This window comes from Brachycentrus maculatus, unplaced genomic scaffold, assembly GCF_059751285.1.
Source record: "Brachycentrus maculatus isolate JH-2025_06_01 unplaced genomic scaffold, ASM5975128v1 h1tg000252l, whole genome shotgun sequence".
NCBI lineage: Eukaryota > Metazoa > Arthropoda > Insecta > Trichoptera > Brachycentridae > Brachycentrus > Brachycentrus maculatus.
This window is the reverse complement of record NW_028281003.1, coordinates 358,547-384,846: the sequence shown is the minus strand read 5'-3', so window position 1 is coordinate 384,846 and position 26,300 is coordinate 358,547. Positions and strand designations below refer to the sequence as shown.

The window sequence follows — 26,300 nt, the reverse complement described above, 5'->3', positions numbered from 1 at the left end:
ATTTAGTTCATGTGGGTTTCTCGCTCCAACCGGGCAGAATTGGATACTATCAAAACATGACCAGAGTATCATGATTTCAATATTAATATTATTTATTATAATCGGACACTGGATTATTTACCCTACGGATGAGGTGTCAATTTTAAAGGTGTCTATACACAAGTGTATAAAGTGATTCCTTAAGCCAGCTATTTGCCAGGCCGTAAGCCCTGGGATGCTCAGACTTCCGTCTTCTTGTATAAAAGAGGAAGAATGATAGATGTTTCATTTCAAGTTAAGACACTTTTAAAATATCATAATTTGAATGGGAGGAATTACGCTCCCAGCGACGATCACAAATGCATTTTTTAACTTCAATCCGCTTCATTTCTTATTCTATTTTTTTATTATTTAATATGGTTACATTTTTTTAGTTTCCTTTTTTAAATAATTTAAATTCATTTTCTAAACATTTTTACTTCTAGTTCTAACCAATAAAGAGTCTGAGCTCTTGTGCTTGGAGAGGGACTTACGCTTGTTATTTATGTTTGTTGGTAATACATTTATTATATTATATATTTTTTTGGGTTTTTGCTTTTTCTTTTCTTTATTGTACCTATATTTCTTTACTTTAGCTGTACTTCGTTTGATAGATAAGGAATTTAAAATAAAAACTTTTTTCCCAAACGACAACATGAACATTCAAGTATTCATAGATTCTTGACTAAACGCTGTCATTATATCCACATTTCATATTTTTTAATAGTTGATTGGTAAAATAAAAATACATGCTGTTACTGTGATTTAAAGGATAGATACTCAAAATGTCAAGATTTGCAGATGCAGCCGCTCAACATAATTGTAACTCTTCTTTTTCATCTGAAAGATGTACTTATTGGATAAGCAGAGGCTCGCGCAGCCGAGATATTGCATACAGTTTCACTGTTTTTCAATCCGAGAGTGTGAGAGTAGGTACCGCACTGTAAACAAGTTTCCCCAGTTTTCTCTATTCTTAACATCTCGGTGACATTTTTCTTAAGTAACTCATCTCTGGCATACTAATTCGTAAATTATTGCGTACTCACTCATATAGACATACCTAAATAATTGTTTGTTTATTTATATATTTTTTTTGAAAATAAAATGAGGGCCATCCTAACAGACCTCTTGTTTTTTCATGTAAAAATGATAGAGAATAAAATAATAACCATGTAGTTTTTTTAACATTAATTTTATTTGACCAGCAACCAGGTTTTGAAGTAACCGACATCATCAGACTGGTCGGTTAAGACGAAACCCGGTCGCAGGTCACATAAAATTCATGTGCAAAAAATGACATAGTTATTATTTTATTCTATGAAATGCAGTTGCACTAAGAAATGTTAGTAAAAAAACTTAAATCTAATAAAAATCATAGTTTTCTAAATATTGGTCATGAAATTCTCTATATATTTATCAACTTTGGCTATTTTTTTAGGAAACAGTACGAAAAATAAACCTTTAATAGGTAAACAAAAGCATGGATATATTTTCCACCTGTTTCCTTAAAAGTTACTTGAAAGGCTTAATATGAGCTTGTCTGTTTATTAATTTGTTAATAATTTTTGCGATAAAATGGGTTAAAGGTTTTTTTCTTATAGTTAAAAAATATTTACAAAACCATAGGTGTAAATGAATTTCAGAAAAAAACATTTTTTTTTCATCCGCATACAATTATAATCTTGCGCTGATCGTGCTCTCTTATTATTAGGCAACGCCATTTTGTTTTTGTTTTGCGAATGTCGGTTTGTGTAAATCAACCGAAGAAAGTCCACATTTGTATTTCGCGAATGCGATTCCCAACATCTCGTGTGAATTTGTTTGTGTTTAGTGCCATATAAATGATTGTTCCAAGCGCCTGTGGACCGTACATCTCCACAACACACAAGAGACGAGACATTGTATTGCTCTACCTGTCAATTTCTCCGTATTCTTTCTCTTCGGTTCGTGTTCTGAGAGGTCCATTAAGACGAAATTAACACCTAATTGTTTATCAATCGGCGTATGTTATAATTATCGTGCATCATGTATCTACAGAACACTTCAATATATATATTCTTTTTCTTTTGACGTCTCATCAAAGATGAAAAAGAATATGGAAGTCTTGGCATTTACGGGGCTGACGACCGTCACAGGCTGGTTTAAGTGATCACTTTACACACGTGTAACATTCACCGATTCTACCCATTATTGACAACCACACTACTCAAATTCTTGGAAGTTATAACCACACTACTCAAACTCTATATATATGAACCAATTTTGAAACATTATTCTTGAATCATTAGAACTTCAGATACATCTATTGGTGAGATGAAAAGATGATTTTTATTGAGCAGAAACTCTTTTATTAGTATGTGAGGTCTGAATCCTGGATTAAAATCACATACATGAGAATAATCCAGATTTTGTGAACAAGTATTTGGACACACTCAGAATGTTGTAAATCGTTACAAACATTTTTAATTTGTTGCCGACAGAGGTAAGAGGTCAAAGTACAATATGGACCAAAGGCAAAATAAAGGAGTGGGTAAATTGATCATGAAAAAATTCTATGAAATAAAAAAATTCTATGAAAATTGTAAAATAGTTTGTATATTTTTTTCTTTCTTTTTTTGTGTGTATATTAGGTTAAAATAGATCAAAAACAATAAAAAACCTATGTAAAAAGAACTCCACCGACAAGACACACAAGGTGGCTTGATGGGTCTTTGCAAAAAAACATGTTAATTGTGTTTATATTTTTTTTATAAATGTATACAGTATATGTATTTATATGTGTATATATACAGTATCTACTCAATGAATTAGGGCCACGCAGAATTTCGCGCAATTTCTCAATTCAAACAGGAATAACTCAGAGAAAACCTTGAATAAAACAACATTGAATTTTATTTACACATGAACACTTTATTACGCTTAAATTATGCATATATTTTCATATAAATATGGTAAGTATTTAGTATTTCCACCTTTGGCAGAAATAACTGCCTCAATTCTTTTTGGCATACTTAAAATGCACTGTTTTATCATGTTTTTTATTTCTTCGTCTTCTGACAAAATTTTTTGAATATTTTTTTTTAGACAGTCTACTGTCGGATTTGGAAATGAGTATACCTTATTTTTTAACATGCTCCATACGTTTTCTATAGGATTAAGGTCCGGAGAACTTCCAGGCCAGGGGAGCAAAGGCAGATTTTTGTTAGACAAAAAATTTATTATTGATTTAGCCCGGTGGCAAGGTGCCCCATCCTGCATGAAGGTGTATGGACCTTCTGTTGGGTCGAGTGTATGGTAGAAGGGCAATAAAATTCGTTCGAGGACCTGCTTATAGGAATTTTGGTTCATTGTTCCTTCCACGAAAAACAACGGCCCAGGTAAATTGTTAATAATACATGACCATATCATTGTTGCAGGGGGGTGTTCGATAACTTTTACCACACAGGCCTCATTGTAACGTTCCATTGGTGTTCTCCTGACGAATCGACGGCTCTCTGTCACGGCTTCTAACCGGCACTCATCACTAAAGATGACCTGAAAAATAATGAAAATTTAAGTTTAATTCAAATATATAAGTTTATTTACTAAAATGATATGTTGAAAATTCAATTTAAATAAATACCCTTTTCCAATCATCTACCGAGTAATTTCGATGTAGCCTGGCCCATTTTAATCGATCCGCTTTCATTCGTGGTGTCAATTTTAATACTTTTACAGGGCGCCTGCATTTCAGATTTACTTCGTAAAGACGTCGCCTCAGTGTTGATACCGATATATTTATACCCTCTTCTTCCAATTTTATTTTTAATGTTTTTGCTGATGCACTACGGTTTTCTAAGGCACTTTGAACGATTTTTCGATCAGTCCTCGGTGTTGTTTTTCTAATCCTACGACAGTTCTTTCGCCGATTGCTGGTGGCGGGTGACTGATTTTTTATTGATTTTGAAATTCTGTCCACTGTTTGACGAGAAACGTTTTCTTTTTTTGAAATTTCTCTATTAGATAGTATTCCTAATTTCAGTAGCACTATAACACTAGACTCTTTTTCCTCAGAAATGTCTTTACTTTTTCCCATTTTGTCCTTTTCAAAAAAAACACTTGTGTTTACAAATTTTTTTTATACTTTATGAACTAAAATTAAAAATTAAGTTTTTTTCACAAGACACGATAACTATATAACCTCTCTAAACAAAACAACAACCAGAACTCAAGAAACTTCACTAATAAATGAGATAGGACTATTTTTTGAACTTTCAACTATCTGTCTACCTTTGCTAATTAGGGACGTTTCTCAGAAAAAGGGTTTGAAATTTTGTAAAGGCTTAAATAATCCAGGTGTATTTTACATATTATTGAAGGTAATATACATGATATTAGATGTCAATAGAAAACTTAAAGTATTTATGTAAAATAAATATAATAATCCAAAAGATTTCAGAGTATTCAAAAAAATAATGGGTGGCCCTAATTCATTGAGTAGATACTGTAGTTAACAAATAAATGTAAAAAAAAATCATAATTAGTGTTTGGTAAAAAAAAATATAATTTGGTTCAACCACTGAAAAAAAAATCGTAACCCTTCCCAATACATACATCCAATAACATAAATTATTCAGGTGGGGCTATTATATATATGCCTGAAACTTTTTTACGTAACTTTAATTTTTCAGTACTATAACACCGCGTAAAAATATTCTGAATTGAATATTTGTGTGATTAATTTCAGGCTTCGAAACTAGTGTCGAAGGTTCGATTCCCGCCAGTTGAAAAATGTGTTTAAATATTTATTATTATTTAGTCTCAGTGACTAGCCTCTAAAATTGAGGCTTGTCGGGTTATTTCTTTAAATAAAATCATTTCGATTTTTTATCGCAGAAGTATCTCTAAACACATTCATACATTTTACGGGTGACGATAAAAAACTGTTCGTATTTTGCTTTATATTATTTTAAGTGCAACATATCAGAAGATGTAGCCATCTTGTGTTGCCACGTTATGATTTATCATAATTCGAGTTTGGTTGTGATTATTCCAGTTTTAATTTTTATTTTTGTATTAAATGCAACAATGCAATAATTTGTTTTTTATTTCATTCATTTTTCGTGGTAATATGAAATTATCCATTTTAGCTTTGAAGTTAACTTGGTTAATAATAAATAAAACCCTTATCCGCACCCCAATGGTGCATAGGGCACTGCGTCATATAAACGCAGTGTTATCTTGATCGTTTACGCATGAAGGAAAGGTGATCAGCCCTCCGCTTCAGGTACCAGTCCAGGGTAATATCGAATAAATACAACAGTGAAAAAATCACTTATATTTATTTTACCCCCTTTGGGAATCGAACCCGGGACCTACAGAACGGTAGCAGAGCGTGCTGACCATTACACTACGGAGGCGGACAGTAACTTGGTTACTAACAATAATTATTATACCATATAACACTCTATTGGAATGGCGAAGGAGGTGTCATTCATTGCTGCAAACCAATCCACAAGATTGATACCACAAGAAGAATGTGTCACGTGTTTCGATGCACTCGGCGTCATTATCATCGGCGTTTGATGATGATGTTGAGTGCCTCAAAACACGCGTGAAATAAAAAGTTTTTTTTACCAATTAAACAAATTCTCATTATGAAATAATTCGTATTAATAAAGAAACAGTGATTTGTTTTTGGTCTAAAGATGCATTTTTCCAAGGTTTTTAGATTAATTTCTTCTAACCAGTCGGAATGCGTTGTCGGTTGTTAGTTTGGTAAGTTCCTCTCGTGGAATTAATTAATCAATTCATAAATATGATCCTTCAAATCGCATCCGCTAAGTGGAGATACAGAATTTGGGTAATCCGACTTCCTAAGGCGTCTCGGAGCGTGAGCCCAAGGTCATCTGCATTTCTTACAATTGCAATTTATGTAATTGCATTTTTCCTCAATCCAACTTATTCATACCAAGTGGTATGAGTCCGTCATTTATTTCTAACTGGCTTGTTGGGGGATACTGCTATAAAATAATGGTGAATTTGCTCCATTTTGACGGATGATACAATAAAAAAAAAATACAAAAATATCGGTCTGCATTAATAAATTAATTACTGTGTAAATTCAACTACCCCTCGGGAAAATTACTTACGAAGCATCACAATTTACTGTTTTCATCGATATCTCTTTTGCCATTAACTCGCTATTTACGAACGATAATTTTTCATAATTTATTCACAAGATTACGTCAATTTTAATTGCCTCAAATCAAATTTTACCAACGTATTTCTTGAGTAAACATTTCATTTTCCTTTTCAAAGTTATTTATCGTATATTTACAGTAACAACATAAAATGCAAAATGACATAAAATAAAAACATAGAATTTTTAATATGAACGAAAATATTACGTTTTAACCCTTTTTATATCGGAATCTTCAAATCACATATTACATTATTAATTTTATCTCTATCTATTTTTTGTAAGTAGGTTTTATTTTATTTATTAAATTAACGTTTTCATAATTTCAATTTCTTACAAGATTCTTTTTTGAGGTACGTTTGCTCGCAATAATCCATCAGCAATCCATTTTTTCCTTTTATTCATAAAAAATCTGTTTAAACTAGAATTAATGAAGTTAACCTATATGCCGTTGATAAGTATAGATTTTGCCTGTATTTTACTTCATCGCTTGTTGCCAAGGGCCCATTTGACTTTTTAATTATTTTTTTCTATATTTCAGTTTGAATCAGCGAATCGTAACCCATAAAATGATATTAAGGTAGTAACTGTTGTTTTCTCTTTTAATTGATTATTACAAAGTAGGCAATATAATTGTCACGTCAATGTGAAAAGTGGCATGTAAAGTGTAGTACAAATGGGTGTCTAGCTAGCCTGTACCTGCTGGCATGTACCTGCTTGTACTTGCTTGTGTGCACCGCGCACAGTCCACTATGTTACACATTACAACGAGCCATAAATCTTCACAAAATTGTAGGAAAATTATTCAAGAACCGTAGAGAAAGTGGAAATATGTATCGCCTGTGTTCAATTATGCAACCGTCCAAATACTATGTGCATATTATTAAATCCGACTGGTCTATGTATATAGAATAGCGAAGGCAGGGTTTCTCAACCTTTTGTACCTAAACGCCCTTTCGACGTCATATCATGGTGAGCTGCAGTCAACTGATCACAATTCACAAGATAACTATCCAGAATCTAGATTCTAGATCCTTGGTATGTTGTAAGGGATTATATTACGCATATGACGAATTGAATGAGCTCAGCGTGAAGGTCACCCCTATATGGGATTTATTTCTTTACTGTTTTTTTGTTATTTCACAATATATTATAATTACAAGTACAAAAAAAATTATATTAATACAAAAAAGATCTCGTAAAGGCATGGACTGTGTGTGGGATATGCACTTTATTTTTGATCATAATAAAGGGTACTGGAAAGAATACAATAGATATCAGAAATATAAATAGATTAAAAGTGCTAATATAAACTATAAATAAGTATTTGTTTTTTTTTTTAATAGAAAACAAAAAATCAAAAAGATGAAAATGAAAAAACTTAACGAATAAGTATGTACCATATAAGTTATAAGTTTAAAAGAAGAAGCTACTTCGTTCTGTTTTTTTTAAATAAATAATTTCAGCAAAATCGACAAAATTGCAAAACAATCTTTGTGGAATGAATTAAAATGGAGAAAAAGGAGAAAGCAGCGATGGCTAGGGCGTTCGGGGTTACATTGTCGTACTAACCTGTGTAAATTATACACTGCCAATATGTAGGATTCCCTTAAGTAATATGCATGCATAAGTATATCAGTGTTATGACTCTATATTAGTTTATTCCGCATACTCGAGTTCCTGTCGGGAACCACAGTTTCATCCGTACTGGCTTAGCGTCTATGATTGTCGAGTAGAGAAATGGCCAGATCGTGTAGGCATCATTGTGTTGCTATTACATGAAACTAGCGTCTAATCACCTTACTACCGACATACAAATCGGAACAGATCTGTCCTACTTACCCGCTTTCCTATAATATTACGCCTTTTAAAATATGGAATAACTTTCGAGGTGGCCGTACACCTTATGAAAAATTACTTGTGCTCTTTTCAGACTTGCCCGTGAACCAAAGAAGGACCAAAATGTAATGAAGTAATGAATTTTCAAGCAAAAAAATCTTCTTCTAACCCTCATTAGCACCCCACGGAACATTATTTGACCGTTAATTACACGAAGGCAAGGTGATCAGTCCTGCGCTTCAGGCGCCAGTCCGGGGTGGAACACAGTCAACGGTCCGCCTTCTCCTGAGGAGTTGTACGTGGTTTCCTCCCAGCAATGAGCAAATGCTGAGAAGTTCCTGTTTGGCCCACACCAGATTATCGCTCCTGTTCCCAACACAGATTCAAATAAAAATATATTCAATTAGCTAGAAGAAACAAAAATCCACTAAATGATCTATAAACCTTGTACATAATAAGCAAGGTAAATAATACATGCAATTCCCAACTTAAAAAAAGTCCGGGGTGAAATAAAATAAATATAATAGATATTTTATCCCCCCGAGAATCAAATCGCGGGACCTCCATCACGGTAGCTAAGAGCGCTAACCACTTAACTACGAAGGCGGACATGCATGTTAGCAGTGTTCAATTTAGGCAAGGTACTACTAGTACGGGTGTGCAATCCCATTTTTCATCGGAATGTCTATAAAATTGCAACATATTGTATGCATATGTGTCGGGTTGTGATCCCGTGGTTAATGTCGCGGACTCTCAAGTCAGAGTTTTAGGTTCGAACCCCTCTGCCGCAATTAGATACATATTTCTAATAATGAGCCGCTTAGGCTCACACAAATAGTATGAAATTTAAATATTTGTGTAAATAATAAAAACACAAATATTTTTATTTAAAAAAAAGGCAATAACACTTGACAGTGTAAAAGTCTAAATCTTGAATATTGTTTGTATAAATAATACATACGACTTAACTGTAACTAAAATAATTACGCGAAATTGTTTTAGTGCATTAAAAATACGATGATAATTAAAATAATGCAATAGTTAAGAATTTAGCCGTGTTAATTGCCAAGAAGTACGATGAATAGTTAGTAGACTACAAGGACTTTGAGAGGCAGGAATGGATAACATCAGAACAGGAAGCTAGATAGTGCAGGAGGTGGACACATTTCCGGAACCATGAAAAACACTTAATTTATTTTGAAAACAAATCTTAGTTACACTTAAATATAAAAATCTTCCACTTAATTTGTTGAATTATTTGCGGCTATCAGTTCCACTAAGGTATGGAGATTTAGTAATTTCTATATTTACAATTTACGTAGAATACTCCATTTCACATTCGCGGATATGTCGGGAATTATCGTAACTAATTGCAATATTCACTTACAGTACAGAATGGCGAACATGCACACTTGGTGCTTGCACGATTTTATTGTTGTTTCGGTACCCGTTTAGCGTAGGTTTCGATGTATGTAAATACTAAGTACTTCATAGAACACCTTCCTGAAAATAAAATAAAAATTACCATGTAGTGTAAAGGAATTTGTGGACACGATAAATCCCATAGTTTTTATAGACTAATCGGCCCCATAGCCAATTTTTCCGACTACTCGGCAACCAGTCACCGATTCGTCGGCTCCATAGTTTAATCACATTAAAATAAAACTAGAACTTTATTTTTAACTAATTTTATTTTTGGTTCTTTCCTCCAACCGGTTTCGAAAACCTTGTCATCTTTCGGGATGGACATGTTGTAAAGTTTTATAAAATGCGCCACAAAGTACCTACAAAAAAACATTCAAGAAAAAATCACATTATGTTAATGACCTCGCAATCGCTTTTCACAAGAGACAATAAAATGTCCTTTTATAATTTTAATAATTAAAACTATGTAACTTTCGTAGAAACGTAAGTAGTTTTTATGGTTGTCCTTGTAAAATACGATTTCTTTTTTCTTCACAAATATTCCCATTAAAAAAAAAACCTTTAAAAATAGTCGGCTATGCTGATTACTTGGCCGATTAGTCGTTTGAAAATTGTCCGATTTGTCGGTAGTCCTTAGTTTTTATGAATTCTGAACCGTCTGGGAAAAAGTCGTAATCCTGTATTATTTGGTCGTAGAGAACGAAGCGAAATGCTAGATACTTAGAGTAAGTAAAGATTCTCCTGTATAATTGGTTTTATACCCCAAGTCATCGATTTTTATGAAGAAATTAGTACCGTACGAGTGTGCTTAAAGAAATCTGGTCATAATTTCTTGATTTTTTTGGGCTTTATCGGGAATATTAACTCCGAAATAATAATTTTAACTCCGAATAAAATGGAAAATCACAAAGTTGGTGCTTCAAATACAAATTATATTAACTCCTTGTTTTTAATTAATAACCCGCGAAGCTTCAAATAGTGAAGAAAGGAATAAAAAAGCACAAATTGTATGATTAATATGTACATATAGTACCATGAAACGGGACATCCTCGTATTGTATTCAACCCTAGACTAAATTAACGCCGATCTTACGGCTAGTGTGCGAAGATTTTTAATTGCCCTATTAATTGGATCCTAAAATTGGCGGTTGTTACAGGCGTGTCTTGCGATTGTATTGTGATTATATAGGAAAGGTTCGCATGATCCCGCTAGCCTGACACGTGTGTGCATTAGTAGCCAGTGCGCCAGTGTGCGTGTCACGTCACGATGGCAGCCGTGCTCGGCGTTCTGCCGATGATAGCGATAATGTATTCGAGTTCGCCAACACTGAAAGTTACTTTTTTCAGTCAACAGTTTTCACACTTACTTAGTCTCGCACTCACGCTATTATAATGGTGGTCTTTCACGCACTCGCCTCGTAATTATAACACAAATCATTTTCTTATTTTTTAACCCTCATTCATCGTAACATTCACATGCCCACCAGGCGCGGTTCGTCCATACATGCTGTGGATGCTCGCATCCCTAGCATTTGCGTCCGAATAACACATTTAAGATATTTTGTATCTGTACTTATTGAGTTATGGAGCTTAATGGATTTATGGAGATAATTTTAGACTGTACTAATTGTATCTTGTCCGTGGGCTAGCGTCTAGGTGTGCATATTTGATGTCTAGCATCCCTTCTACAAAATGTCACCGACCGCCACTGATGCACACCATGACACCACAACTGATAACCGAAGGGCAGGGCTTACAACCGTAGAACCTTTTTTCTATTTTTTTTAATGTGGGAATTGCATTTATTATTTACCTTGCTTATTATGTACAAGGTTTATAGATCTTTAAGTGGAGTTTTATTTCCTCTAACTTAAATCAAATGTTTTATTTTAATCTATGTTGGGAATAGGAGGAATAATCTAGTGTGGGCCAATCGGGAACTTGTCAGCATTTGCTCATTGCTGGGAGGAAACCACGCACTCCTCAGGAGAAGGCGGACTGTTGACTGTCATCAGCAGACCTTCCGTTCCACTAGAAGAGGGTTCGGCATTTTGTTTCCTAGCTTGGTTTATGGTACCAATGTCCTTCGCTATTTTTATCATGACCTTAGGACCTTGTCTTTACGTAATAAACAACCAATAATAAACTGCGTAGATACGTCGTAATGCCCTATGTATTATTGGGTGCGGAGGATTAGGAAAAGAACATGTACGAGTCCCTTGCGAATATGTGTATATTTTGCAATCAGTTATCATCTGAAAAGATTAATTACGTATACATATGTTATGTCGTCTGTGTTAGTAAACATAGTAATCTTATTAAATTTATGTCTTTGTTAATGGCCACATATTTTGTTGTTGTTTTTCTTCTCACACGATGTGCGAGTGTAAAATCATGACTGTCTATTTTTTTCCATACGATTTAATTACAATTATGCGAAATGCTAAAATATCACAACGAACAAACAAATATATGTAATTTAACCGTTTCATTGTACATTGCGATTAAAATGCAATCATTTTTCGCGATCGAATTTTAATATGCAACAATTTTTCGTTTTATCAATTTGTATCTTACAATTCCGCTCTACTTTAGTGCTCTCGATACTAACAATGTAATGCAATAAAAATAAACATAAGAGTTATGTGATTACGAACACATTTACGGCAATAATTTTTGGGAATTGTCCGTCCTCCGTTCGCGGTGGCGTTATGTGGAAGTAGTGGTAATATGTACAGCTTACGGAAGTCTGCTTCTTGCTCAACTCGCGTTAAGATGGGAGTCCATCACTATACCTTCAAAGCGCACACTATATAATTTCTTAGTGAGTACACAATGAATATTCAATTTATTAGGTGTTATCTACCAATAAACTAATTTTAAGTTTTGTATTGACATTGTGGATCTGCATTTTATATAATAAAATAACAACTATGAAGAATGTAGTTTTTTTCACGTGAATTTTATTTGACCAGCGACCGGGTTTCTTCGTAACCGACATCATCAGTATATCGACTACACAATTGTTATTTTATTTCAATACACTAGTGATAGTTGACAATGCAGATATGTTTCGTAAACATGAATATTTGTGTAGAATTACACAGCGCACTTTAGCATATATCTCGTAAAATAACAGCTCTTTTTATTTTTAATCGTTTAGGATGCAGTGAGTGTGAAGGTTCTATGTTACTAATAATCTCTGTACCTCTTGTTCTGGCCCCTATCTTTACTTGATTTGAACATATTAGTGATGTACAAATATGGATATGCAACCCCGAGTGTCCTAGATATTACGGATATTATCCGATCCCTTCTCCATTTACTTTTGCACGTAGCAGTAATATCCTTCACCCTGAGCTCATTTACTTGCAAATATGTTCCACTCCTCTTAGATCTCGAGCGCAGGACTGATCACTCTGCGGTCATAAAATTAAGGCTGAGATCTCAAACGTTCAAATTCAGAACGCGAATGGCCGCGCTATGGGCCGGTGTTTTTTTAGAATTGGATTTTGACTTACCTTGCATCGCGTTAAAAATTTCTAGTAGCAAATGCGTGATGAAGACAACCCTCTTAAAATAATATTAAAACTATTAATTTATTGGTATTGACTTGTCTCTGCTCTGGATTTTATTTTTCATTTACTTCCTTTACTTTACAGTCGCAAGATCGTTTCACTTCATTCAATTACAAATAATTATTACATCACAACATAATACACGTTTATATACTGTGCACTGGGTGATAAAAAACTATGAGTAGTGTCACTTTGTTAGTATATTTTGTGAATATTAGTTAGTTATTATTGACAGTTTTCTAAATAGTATAATAATAATAAAACCCTTATCCGCACCCCAATGGTGCATAGGGCACTGCATCATATAAACGCAGTGTTATCTTGATCGTTTACACATGAAGGAAAGGTGATCAGCCCTCCGCTTCAGGTACCAACCAGTCCAGGGTAATATTGAATAAATATGACAGTGAAAAAATCACTCATATTTATTTTACCCCCCTGGGAATCGAACCCGGATCCTCCAGAACGGTAGCCGAGCGTGCTGACCATTACACTACGGAGGCGGACAAAATAGTATACTCTATACAATATACATGCATACAATAGTACGATATAATCTGCGCATAAACCTACACTCTCTTCTTCTTCTTCTTCTTTTTGATGGCTTTTCACCCTTCTTGGGTGAACCTACACTCTCTCTCTTAGTACTTAATGCTATTCTTCACAAGCTCGATGCATCAAAACATATTGTTGAGAATTTTATGCATCTTTCTGATAACGGTCTATATACTCGAGTGTAAATACTTTCCATTCCTCGCCATGGGAATGAATTACGTCTCCGTTTCATCTCTGATAACCTTCGAGATACGTTTGAAACATTGCCATCTATCCTTAGAACCCCAACTGTTCATCATTTCATTCTTCATTAAATCCTCACCTTCTCTTCTCCCAACTCCTATTCCTATTCCTATACCTATTCCTATGTTTTTATCAATTTACAGTACCTACCATCAATTTACAATATTGTAATTATTTAATCATTCACCTCCAGCTCGTAATAAGTTCTCAATTATGTTTAAAAACACTATCTGCCCACCTATTTCAACGGTTGTGTAAGGTACAAAACTCGGCCACTATTAATTACTAGTCTGATTTTGGTTGGTTACAAGATATTGCTTCGTAGCAATGTACAAACGTTATGTACAAGAAGTTAAATAAATACAATAGAACCTCTCATAACGAGCATAATTCGTTCCAAAATCTTACTGGTTAAGCGAACGTTTTTTTGTTGTTTTTACTGGTGCGCAAGTCCCGGCTCACAGGATAATGTCGTGAAAAAGGGACTTGCACTTTCTCTGTAACTCGTTATGCAAAATGTCGCTCGTTAAGGGAGCAGCTTTTTCACATTTTCTTGATCGCTATGCGAATTACTCGTTACGAGAGGTTCCACTGTATGTCCATGTTTTGTTATCCGTTTTTGGTGCATATAAATGAATGTAAATAAATAAAGATTTGTTTTGTATATCTACGCGATATATTTGCTCAGTGGTGAAATTAACACTTATGTTACGTATTTTTTGGATATAGGATACATTTTTTATGTTTCGATTCGATTTTTAAGAAAGTGAATACGATGTAAACAATAGTGCAATAAATCGCCACTCGCGATTTGATTGGTCGCGCGTTTATTGGTAATTTCCAACAATGGGTGTGTTACATGCTCATTGCGAGGCGATCGGATGTGTTGAGAGTGGCCAGCCTTAGGAAATGATCTCGTTTCGTAACGTAGATAACACTTTTCTTACATTCTTATCGTTTTGGTAATAAACATGCATCGGTTCCAACCGCCGGTTATCTCTAACCGCCGACTGCCGGTTCAGCGTGCACATTTTGCACGGACTGACCGGCCCGAGGAGGTTAACTAGACGATGAACGGATTAGGCGTACACGGTACGCAGTACGCAACAGTTTGTATCAGATTATCGAGAGTGATTTTCATTTCCCATATGATTAATAACATTAAACTGGTTGCACGCTGAACGTGCGCGCGCATTATCTTGTGTATAGATCTGCTCCAAATGTAGGATTTACCGCGATTCGCAACAAGCTCAGAGCAGAGTTTCACCAACTTTAAATTCGAGACTCGTCCAGGGTTCATTGTGTAGTGGTTTGCGCGTTTGGCTACCGTGCTGGAGGTCCCGCGTCCATTCCCAGGGAGTTCTAAAAAAGGAAAAGGGTATTGTATATAATTAACGATCAGTTGAACATTGCGTCCATCTGGTGTAGTACCTTGTGCACCTCTGTGCGGATACAGGAGCCGGGAGTAGAAGAATACTTTCATATAAAATAATTTTTTTAATTACCTAACGTCCATGTGACTCAGAAATCCAGCTGCGGTTTATGCAACACCGCTTATCATGGCCCGGGTTACGCTGTATTTACAAAACCTTTTAAATGTACATTAATTAAAGTCGTAAGATCAGTTATCCATAAAACACAGAGTAAAAAATAATGGTAATAATAAAATATATTATTTAATCAACTAGGTATTTTGCACTTTCATTTCTTCTTCTCACCCTTATCCAGACTCAATGGTGCATAGGACACTGCATTGCATCGGAGTGGTGTTATACTGATCGTTACATGAAGGAAGGGTGATCTTCCCGCTCTTCAGTCCAGGATGATGTTTTTATCAAATATTAGAATAAAAAAAACACATCATCGGGAATCGAAACCACTACGCACTCTCAGTTAATTAAAAAATTTCTTGACAATTATTTTTCAAAATCGTAATTATTGCCAAGTGAACAGATAGAAAACCATCGGTATGGTGTATGGGTGTATGGGTGTATGGGTGTATGGGTGTATGGTGTATGGTGTACGGTGGGCATTATGTAAGAGCGATGAGTCAACGTGAAGATTGCGGTGCGCGGTGCGCGGTGCGCGGTGGCTGTAGCGAGCGTATCCAGAGCAGCATATTAGCGAGACCAACGAAGCGTCCTATTTCTTTATTCTTTCCATTGGTAAATCGTTCCGCCATAGTGCTGACCCATTTGTGACAACTTCGCTAGACCTAGATCTACTTCTTTACGAAATCTCACCAAATCTCACGAAAACATGACGAACAAAAATAATGACCACTCTTCCGAATTCGAAGATTACTCTTTTCAAGCTCCAAATTCGCGTATCAATATTATTTTTATTGATTCATCCTAGAATCTTCATTATAAATGTTGAATAAATAAAAATTTAAAATGTTTTACTTATATTGTATTAACAAATCAATTGGGAACACTCATTAAATAATGTTCATTTATAATTGTGACCGCAGTCTCCATTAAAGAGGTTTGTCTGCAAGTAGGGGAGAAAAGATGGAGAGTGAACTTTCAAAAAATATGTAACACTCAGGGGCGCGCCTTCCATATGGGCAGAAAAGCAGTGCCTATCCTAACTCACCCGCTTGGCATATCGCTCACTCCTTTCAACAACGTCATAAATCAAAAATCGTCAATTTTCAGTTGTGCATGTTTTCGAAATGCCCAGAAAATGTACTATATCCCAGCAAAATAGGCATATTTTAAACTTTAATATTTACCCGCTACAGGGCAGAGAGTGTTGTTTTTACATTTTGAAGAAAAGGTATTTTTTTAATTATTTTTTTAAATATACTGAATATTTATCAAATGGAGAAAAAACCTTCAGGTTTTACATGAAAATATCCGCTGCACTGTAAAAAGGTCAATAAGTGGCTTGATATTTATTTTTAATACATTGTATTATATTTTTAAACTTTAAAAACGTTCTCCTGAAAAATCCTGAAAATCCTGAAAAAGTTTTTTTTATTTATGACGTTCTTGAAAGGAGTGAGCGATATAGGCAGGAAAGCAGTGCCTATCCTAACTTACCCGCTTGACATATAAAAACGCAACCATTACCTCCCCTACCTTACTAAGTAGTACCAGCTCACCTTAATACCTACCTCTACCACCTACCCTAATTAATTCTCTGTGCACGCCACTGACTCAAATAAATACATGTATTTTTGAATTTCTTAAAAAAAAACCTTTTGGTAGCTAAATAATTCATTGAGGTATCCTAACCTAACCTATTCTGTAGTGTTTCACTATAAAGCTAAATTTCGTGAAAGGAATACTGTTAAAACATATTTAATTTTTATTTTATTATTTCTTAAGTTAGCTTATATTACATAATATAAACTATTTTATACACTTAATTTACTATATCTACATATATATATATATATATATACATATATATATGTATATATGTATATATATATGTATATATATATATGTATATATATATATATATATATATATATATATATATATATATATATATATATATATATATATATATATATATATATATATATATATATATATATATATATATATATATATATATATATATATATATATATATATATATATATATATATATATATATATATATATATATATATATATATATATATATATATATATATATATATATATATATATATATATATATATATATATATATATATATATATATATATATATATATATATATATATATATATATATATATATATATATATATATATATATATATATATATTATATTTACATTTCCTTACAGTGCACAAAACATTTATTTTTAAATTCTTTCAGACTCTTTTCATTCTTCATACATTCAAGGCATCTCATCATACATTTTCAAACCCTTATACATTAAACAATTTTGCGACTCTGTTTTTTTCATAAATGGCAGTCTTATTTTATCCTTTTTTCTAGTTAAATGTTCTTAACAATTTTTGTTTAAAACTATTTTATCCTTAAAATATTTTGATAATTTATCGTTAAAAAAATTATGTATAAATATCAGCATATTAAATTTTAATCTCTTTTATAGATAACCAGTTTAGTTCTTCTCTCATTTTTTCTACATTATTATATTTATTTTTCTTTAGAACTATTCTCATCCCTTCATTTTGTATAATTTCTAATTTATTTAAATTTCCTTCATTCGCTAAATATAATATTGTTGAGCAGTAATCTATGTACATGTGGAATAATGATAGTTTCATAAATAAGTTCCGCAGTATCTTTATTTAATTTATTCCTCAATCTACTAAGGAAAAATATTTTTTTTGATATTTTTTTTATAAACATGTTCAAAATTTGCATTCGAGGAATGTTTGGAATATTTCAATGGTTCGCAAAGAAAAATATATATTTAATTTTTTTAAATCCGATTTTAATTTAGTTCTTACATGGTTTGTTACAGTTCTGCCAACGCCAAGAAGTGGGAAGTGGAGCTGGCCACGCTGAAGAGCAACAACCTGCGCCTGACGAGCGCGCTGCAGGAGTCCACGGCCAACGTTGAGGAGTGGAAGCGGCAGCTGCACAGCTACAAGGAGGAGAACGCGCGCGTCAAGGCGCACTACCTCGAGAACACCAAAGGTGACGAGTCCTCGTACTATAGTAATCATCTCAAGCGTTCAAACCAGAATCCGCTCAGGGCTGGACGTGTGTTCATGCTCAATTTAAAATATAAACATATTTATATATGTTGAATTTTTGTTTGTTTTTAAGAATTTATACTGAATTTAAAAAAATATGTTTTTTTTTTGTATTTCTTTCTTTTCAATAACAATTTTTTTTCAAAACCTTTTCAATTTTTTTTTAAAAATACAAAAACGGTGTTTTAAGAAAAAAACAATTACATCATATCGCTCACTCCTTTCAAGAGCGTCATAAATCAAAAAACTTGATTATTCAGGAGAACGTTTTTAAAGTTTAAAAATATAATACAATGTATTAAAATAAATATCAAGCCACTTATTGAGCTTTTTACTGTGCAACAGACTTTTTTTGGTAAAACCTGTAGGATTTTTCTCCATTTGAAAAATATTTAGTTTATTTAAAAAAATTATTAAACCATACCTTTTCTTCAAAATGCAAAAATAACACTTTCTGCCCTGTAGCGGGTAAATATTAAGTTAAAAATATGCCTCTTTTGCTGGGATACAGTACATTTTCTGGGCATTCCGAAAACATGCACAACTGAAAATTGAAGATTTTTGATTTATGACGTTCTAGGTTTAGAGAAAATTAAGTTGCGATTTCAAGAATATTAGGCCTAAATAAAACCCTTTATTAATACAAATGAATACAAGTAATAATTTTTTTTTAGCTATTCCTAAGTTTACATACTATCTCAAACATAACGAGAATGGAGAAGAGGAAGGAGTGTTCCAATAATTTTCATTATTTGGCATTTCAGCATTGTTAGTCTGGGTGTCACCCCTAGACTAGTCACCCCAGACGACGGTGTAATGCGGTGTGACATATGACATAGCAACCCAGATAAATACTGTCATCGACTTTTAGTCATTTAGATGTTTAATAAATTGTGTTTTGTACAGGCGGTGGAGACATAGGGGATGAATTGAGAAAGGAAATATCCCTCCTGAGACTGAGAGTGAGTGACCTGGAAGCTGAACTTGCCACCAAGAATGAAGACCTCATTGTGAGTTTTTATTACTAAATCTTTCTGCCATGATTTGCTTCCATCTAGATTATCAATGTTTAGCCCTTTGACAAAAATAATGCGTAAAAAAATTTCATACCAAAACCAAAATGTGGATCTCTTGTTAAAAATGAACCAAATAATAGGCATTGTGCCGAAACGAGAAAAATCACCATCGCAATATGAATTTTCTGATGTCTTTCTAATGTGTTCTTTTATTTTATCCCCAAGCAACACAGATACTTCCAACAACCGAGAAATTAATGGAGTCCTATCACTGACCAATGTCAAAAAATGGTTGCTTATTTCATTTTATTTACAGATTTGGCATTTAATTTGTAGAACTCCATTTTGATTTTTGTATTACACGTTAAATGAAACACTGATTTTTTGAGTCTACTTAGTTGTATTTTATTGTTAATAAACACATAAAAATCAATTTTGTGACAATTGTTTCGCCTAGTTATGACATTTTCAAACGATGTCCTAGTTATGGCATTCGTTTGAAAATGCTAAAACTAGGTGAAACAATTCGGCTGCCCAAACTCAAAACACAGTAAAGGACATTTTTTTTGTAGTATGTTTTTTTTGCATTTTTGGACTAAGTAGATTCTACTTAGTCCACAAAATGCAAAAAAAACGTAGTAGATTCTACTTAGTCCAAAAATGCAAAAAAACGTACTCCATAAAAAATGTCCCTTACTGTGTTTGGACAGCCGAATTGTCACAATATATATTTTTTAAAAATAATAAAATACAACTTTGACTAAAAAATCAATGTTTGATGTAACATTTAATACATACATGCTTATTTCACCTTAAAAAAGTCAAAACTTGTGATAACTTGGTTCAAATGTGTTTCTAGAAGGAGAATGCGGAGCTGTCTTCGCAGTTGAAGAAGGCGCAGAGCCAGCTCAACCTTTCCATTGCGGCTCACGACGACCAGAAGCAAGTTCTCCTCACACTCAACTCGCAGTTGTCCAAACAACTGCACGAATTGGTAACCATTCACCATCTTTTTACTATTCTTTTTATTTTTATCATGACATTACCTTCTAATTTCAATATTACGATTCATACATTAGGTTCTTTTCAACATAATCCCACTCACCCAATTGTGTTTGACGACCTCCCTCAAGCCCTCTAACAAAATCCACGATTGGCACTTTTCAAATCATATCATAATTTTCCCTCATAATATTTCAAATAAAAATACCAAAAAATAAAATAAAAATACTAACAAAGTCCTGGTTCCGACCCTGATGTATGGAAGTGAAACATGGAGTTGGCAAAAGAAGAATGTAAGTAGACTGGATGCAGTCGAAATGCGAACTCTCAGAAGAATGTGCGACAAAACGATGCATGATAGATGTTCGAATAGTGAAATAAGGAAGGAATGCAAAGCTGAGACAAGCATTATCAATAAAATTAAGAAAGGTGTGTTGAGATGGTTTGGACATGTAGAACGAATGAGTGAGGAAAGAACAGTAAAACAAATTTATGAGGCGAATGTAATTAGAAAAAGGAGCATATGAAGACCGAGAAAAACTTGGCACGATCAAGTATGCCAAATACTTGAAAGTGGTCAGGTTAGGAGTCTAAATAATCGGCAGGTATGTATGAGGAGATGCATGAACGTGGAAGAGGCGAAGAATGTTTGCAAGGACAGAGTGGTGTGGCGTTCTATTCTCTCTGCCTTACCCTGCGGTAAAGCGGCGTGATGGTTAGTTAGTTAGTTATACCATAAAATTTACAAACTTTGTATCTTGTTCACTTCCCTAATGTAGTGGTCAGCGTGTTTGGCTACCATGCTGAGGTCCCGGGTGCAATTCCCTGGGGAGTAAATAAAAATATATATTGATATGAAGCTCAGAACTGATCATCTTGTTTTCATGTAATTAACAATCAAGATAACACTGAGTCGATCCAATGCAGTGCTTTATGTACCATTATGTACAGATAAGGGTTAGAAGGAGAAGAAGAGAAGCTTGTATAAGTTAGAGACCACTAAATCCCATTTATTCTCCTAAAATCTGATCTCTTTTTCTTCAAACCCTTATCCGCACCTGGTGGTGTACAGGGCACTGCATCATATAAACGCAATGTTATCTTGATCAATAACATACGAAGGAGAGGTGATCAGCCCTCTGCTTCAGGTACCAGTTCAGTTCAGGTATTGAATAAATATTAGAGTGAAATAATCACTTTTATTTCATTTGACCCCCCTGGGAATTGAACCCGGGACCTTCAGTATGGTAGCCGAGCGTGCTGACCATTGCACTGCGGAGGCAGACAAAATGTATTAATCACATCAACTTATTCTGGATTTTCTGTAGTGCTTTGCGTGACTCGTTTTAATCGTTTGTCTTTGCCTTCCAGACCAGTATCCACCACGAGATATCCACCGCCTTGCAGACATGAGACCGAGCCCCGCCCCCGCCCGTCTACGCCACCGTCAACAAGTCCCACCACAACAGCAGCAGCAACATCACGGCCAGCAACCGCAACCTCCCCCTGCTGCTCAACTCCTCCTTCCGCTCCTCGCTCACCGCGCGCAAGAAGTCCGTGACCATCGAGGACACCAACAAGAAGGACCCGCTGTACGTGACGGGCAAAATCAAAAAGTAAATCTTTCAAATGTCAATTTCAAAACAGACGTGTGCGCAAAAGACGGAAGGAAGTAGGTCGCCGACAATTTTGATCGGGTGACTTTCGTATCTCTTAGAAAATAATCTCGTTCGATTGCAGACAGTACTCGACATATATGTTTGTAAAATACCTTTGTGACATTTCGATAGCTGGAAAACGGAAAGGACTTTGTCCACAACTATTGTTTAATAGATTTTTTTTTTTTTTGAAGTGATAATTACATATTTAAAAATAATTCAATATTGTTGCGAATCTGAATGAAATTTCTAACTCTATAATAGGGTAAATGACAAATGTAAGATTGTGTTTACTTTTGAGTAATATGTCTTCAAGATTTATTTTGGTAATGTACTCTCGGCTTTCCAGTGTCAATTTGTCTTATGGAAGCAATAATGTTTCTGAAATGTCGAAAAAAAGACTCTTGTATCGTAAAACCAAATAGGGTTCAATTAACTCCGGGCGTTATATCTACAATCGCATTAAATGGTATTAATTTGCCTTTTACTTCCATTTTGATCTGATAGTGTCTAACAAGTCCATTGCATTTGACACACTTCTGCCAATTGTATGTAAAAATCTTAGTGTATTATTAATATTTATATTTTATGTAAAGCTATGTGTAAAAATCCTTAAGTTGAATTATTTCCACCCTCAACTGTACGGTGTATCGGTTTTGTCACATCCCCTGTTACATCAGTGCTGTTTCAATGAAACAAATTTGATTGAAAGCATGTGAAATAAGTTCATGTAAAACAAAACTTTCTTTTGTACAAAGTATTTCAGTCATCTCTTGGTATTTGCATAAGTGTTACATTTCTAAGAAGGAAAAGGAGCACTTAGAATCCAAAAGTTACTGTCGATATTAATTTTCACCTTTACAAGGTCACTCTCTTGAAAATGATAGTAAATTAATTAAAAAAAAAAATTCTTGAAAGTTTCAATCCATTACATTACTTTTTTTTCAATTAATAAAATAGTAGATATCTTTTTGAATACTTAAAGTGAGACCTGGGCTAACATCCTGATTGTGATGAGTTTTACATTCAATCTGACACAATTGTACGCAAAACCACATTATTCAATAATAAATCTGCAAATATTGAGGGACTATTGTGTGTATTTTTAATTGATAGAATATACATTTTAAAGTAATTTTTTTTATATTATAACTGGTTCTGTTTAAGTTATGTGGTTATACTGTGCGGTAGCTTAAATTGTGCTTACTACAAAAAGCCGAAAATGTGAAATATTGAATTTCTATATTGTTTAAGAATTTTATTATGATCTGATTTGTTGTTTATATTCCATCGCGGAGGACTGCTAGAGTTTGAGAAAAAGTCGAATTGACTTTAGTACTTCCTAATACTAATATGAATGATTAGAAATAATTATTAAAATTATTAATCGGGTAGTGTTTTTCAACATTACATAATTCTTATTAAAAATATCTTTAAAAAAATTACATATGAATGATTTTCGAGAATTTGAAAAATACATAAAAATAAGTCATTTTCTTTAGTGCGTATACATAATGTATGGAGTTAAAACATCATTTAATCACCGTTTAATTAATACAAGTCAATATATTTTAAAATATTTTTTCCAATGCATTTTTTTATTTTTAAGGTTTATTTTAAGTGATCTGTGATAATTCTACTGCATTTGATAGGGAGGTTTTTTGTTGTTGCATTCTTCATTACTTTATTACTCTACTGAGCCCTTTTTTATATCATCTCTTGTCCATAATTTTTATTTTTCTATCCTGAGGTATGATCTATATGTACGTGCTTTTTTTATTTTTATGAATGGTTTGTATGTAATGCTCGGAATGGCTATATAAAATTTATACTCTGACAATCTAAGATATAAAAATGTTCCATTTTATTAACACTTTTTGGATATTTGTTAAGTACCTTTAACACAAATGTTTGGTGTGATTTATTCTTACCATAGCAATAATGAATACCAGTTATTAGGTATGTTTCCAACCAATTTCATTTGAAAGGGCATCGCGATGTAGTATTTTGATATGTCTTTATTTACAAATGACATCTTTCTGAAATTAGATTTTTAATTAACTGTACCAAAAATTAAATTATCGTGATTCAAACTTCTACAACGAATCTATTATTTCAATCTTTGAAAATAAATATTATTTTTCATAGCATGTAGTAAATTTACAATATTTAATTAATGGTATAGTTTTTTTAAATCTAATTTTAAGTTCATAAATAAAGAGTACAATAATATATGTATGGAAAAACTATAATGCGATGCCCTTCACCGACATCCTTATACTGATTTCTTAATTTTCTATTAGTGATTTCTTCATCTATTTGAAGATAGATTAAAACGACACTTCTCTTTGTAACTTTTCTCAACTAGTAACAAAAATATGCTATTCAAATGTGATGTTTCATATTGTTCAACCTTATCTAGTTTAGTTATTTGTTTTGCACTTGTTATGTATAAAAATAACCGAGAATTGAATGGGAAATAGTGAATACATAATATATTACCGACTACTATAATATTAAGTACGGAATATTTAATATACTATAAACGTATTTGACGATTGTCTCTGCGGCAACGGCTGGAGAGATTGCGTGAGGCGGGGGCGGGGGCGGGGAGGGTAGGAACACTTCCCGTAGTTAGGATTAGTGCTATAATATAATTTAAGTTGTGTTCTAGGACTTCCACTGCATCGCCAGAACGATGTTAGTATAAAGTTTAAAGCCAAATATTTAATGGACTTCACTTGCGTAAGGTTAATTAATTATTATAACTGTAATTATTGCCATATTTCTATTATTTGCTTCGCACGTATTTCCATCTGAATTAATTTAATATATAGATATTTACGTTTATTCTTATTTAATCTGTACACGATTGCGACAGCCGCTTCTCATATAATAATTTTGAATTTTTAAAAATCATATTGATAGTTGATATAGCTCTATTTTCATTGAAAAGTTTTTAATTTTATTCATGAAATTAGTGTTTTACTAAATCAAATTCTCAAAGGCAGGTTTTTTTTTTAGAAAGAGTGTTACATATATCTTTTTATTTGTTAAAACCACATTTTTATTAACCTTGACCTTCAACAATCGCATGAACAAATAAAGCGCTTGTTTGCCCGTATCATTGCAAATAAATGACTAATTTTCTGTATTGGTTGGAGTTAGTAACGGTTTTTAAAAATATCTTTAAGTTTACAATAAATTACGTGTAAAAATGCACTGAAATAACATTCTAGCACGGATAGCTGCAAAACCTTTAGAGATTCACGGTTAAAGTGTTGTATCGTTTAAGACAAGTAGATTTTGATATAAAATCTCGTATGCGAAGTAAGTTTAGCCCATATGTATGTACTAAGGGTTACATCGATTTCTCTTGGAGTTTTTTACAAAACTTTGAATTCATTGAAGTCGGCTACAGGGATCTTATATTATGATGGTTGGAGGTAGCGAGAATGGCGTAGAATATTTAGATGTACTCTTGCCGAGTTGAAAATCCATTTTCTCCAATGGAATAATTGGCTCAACGCGGAAATTAAATTAGTTCTCCAATTCATTAGCTAAACATTTTATTGTCGTAATAAAATGTGGCACTTATTCGTACTGTACATAATTACCTTTCATTAACTGCACGCTGTATGTTATCACGTTGATCGCTTACTTGTCGTAATCTGAAGAAGAAAAAACTGTATATAGACTTCCCCAATTTATATGAATTTAACCCACCGTCTTATGTAATAAATCCACCTTTTAATAAAAAAATTTTTAATCATTAAAATAACCTAAATTATGTTTATATTTTGTTATTTGTCAACTTTTATTCCTTGAATTTTTCCAATGTTACATGGATTTGGGATTTTAACGGTAATTCTTTGTAACATTTCTCTAATACATAAATATGTAGTATTTCTGGAATACTCGGTACACGCAATAAAACGAGAATGGTATGTAAATTGGAGAAAAAATTCCAAAAGCTATAAAAATATGTGCAAAATGCGTAGTTCAAGTTTGTATCTATGTTAAGAAAATAAGATGTTTGCCAAATTATAAAATACCAGCCGTTTATTTCAGAAGTATTACATATGCATATTATGTATCTGATCATGAATAAAT

At 33.2% G+C, this 26,300-nt stretch overlaps 1 protein-coding gene across 1 annotated transcript in view; it reads left to right on the top strand.

The window, feature by feature from the left end:
• The window catches only part of LOC148306124 (uncharacterized), a 56,756-nt gene extending 31,025 nt beyond the window's left edge, over nucleotides 1-25,731 (top strand). The window contains exons 7-10 of the mRNA XM_088265576.1: nucleotides 18,277-18,452; nucleotides 19,418-19,521; nucleotides 20,387-20,521; nucleotides 21,901-25,731. Of these exons, the coding sequence (XP_088121702.1) occupies nucleotides 18,277-18,452; nucleotides 19,418-19,521; nucleotides 20,387-20,521; nucleotides 21,901-21,942 (457 nt within the window). The 3' untranslated portion in view covers nucleotides 21,943-25,731. The remainder of the gene's footprint in view (nucleotides 1-18,276; nucleotides 18,453-19,417; nucleotides 19,522-20,386; nucleotides 20,522-21,900) is intronic.
• Nucleotides 25,732-26,300: the final 569 nt, after the last annotated feature.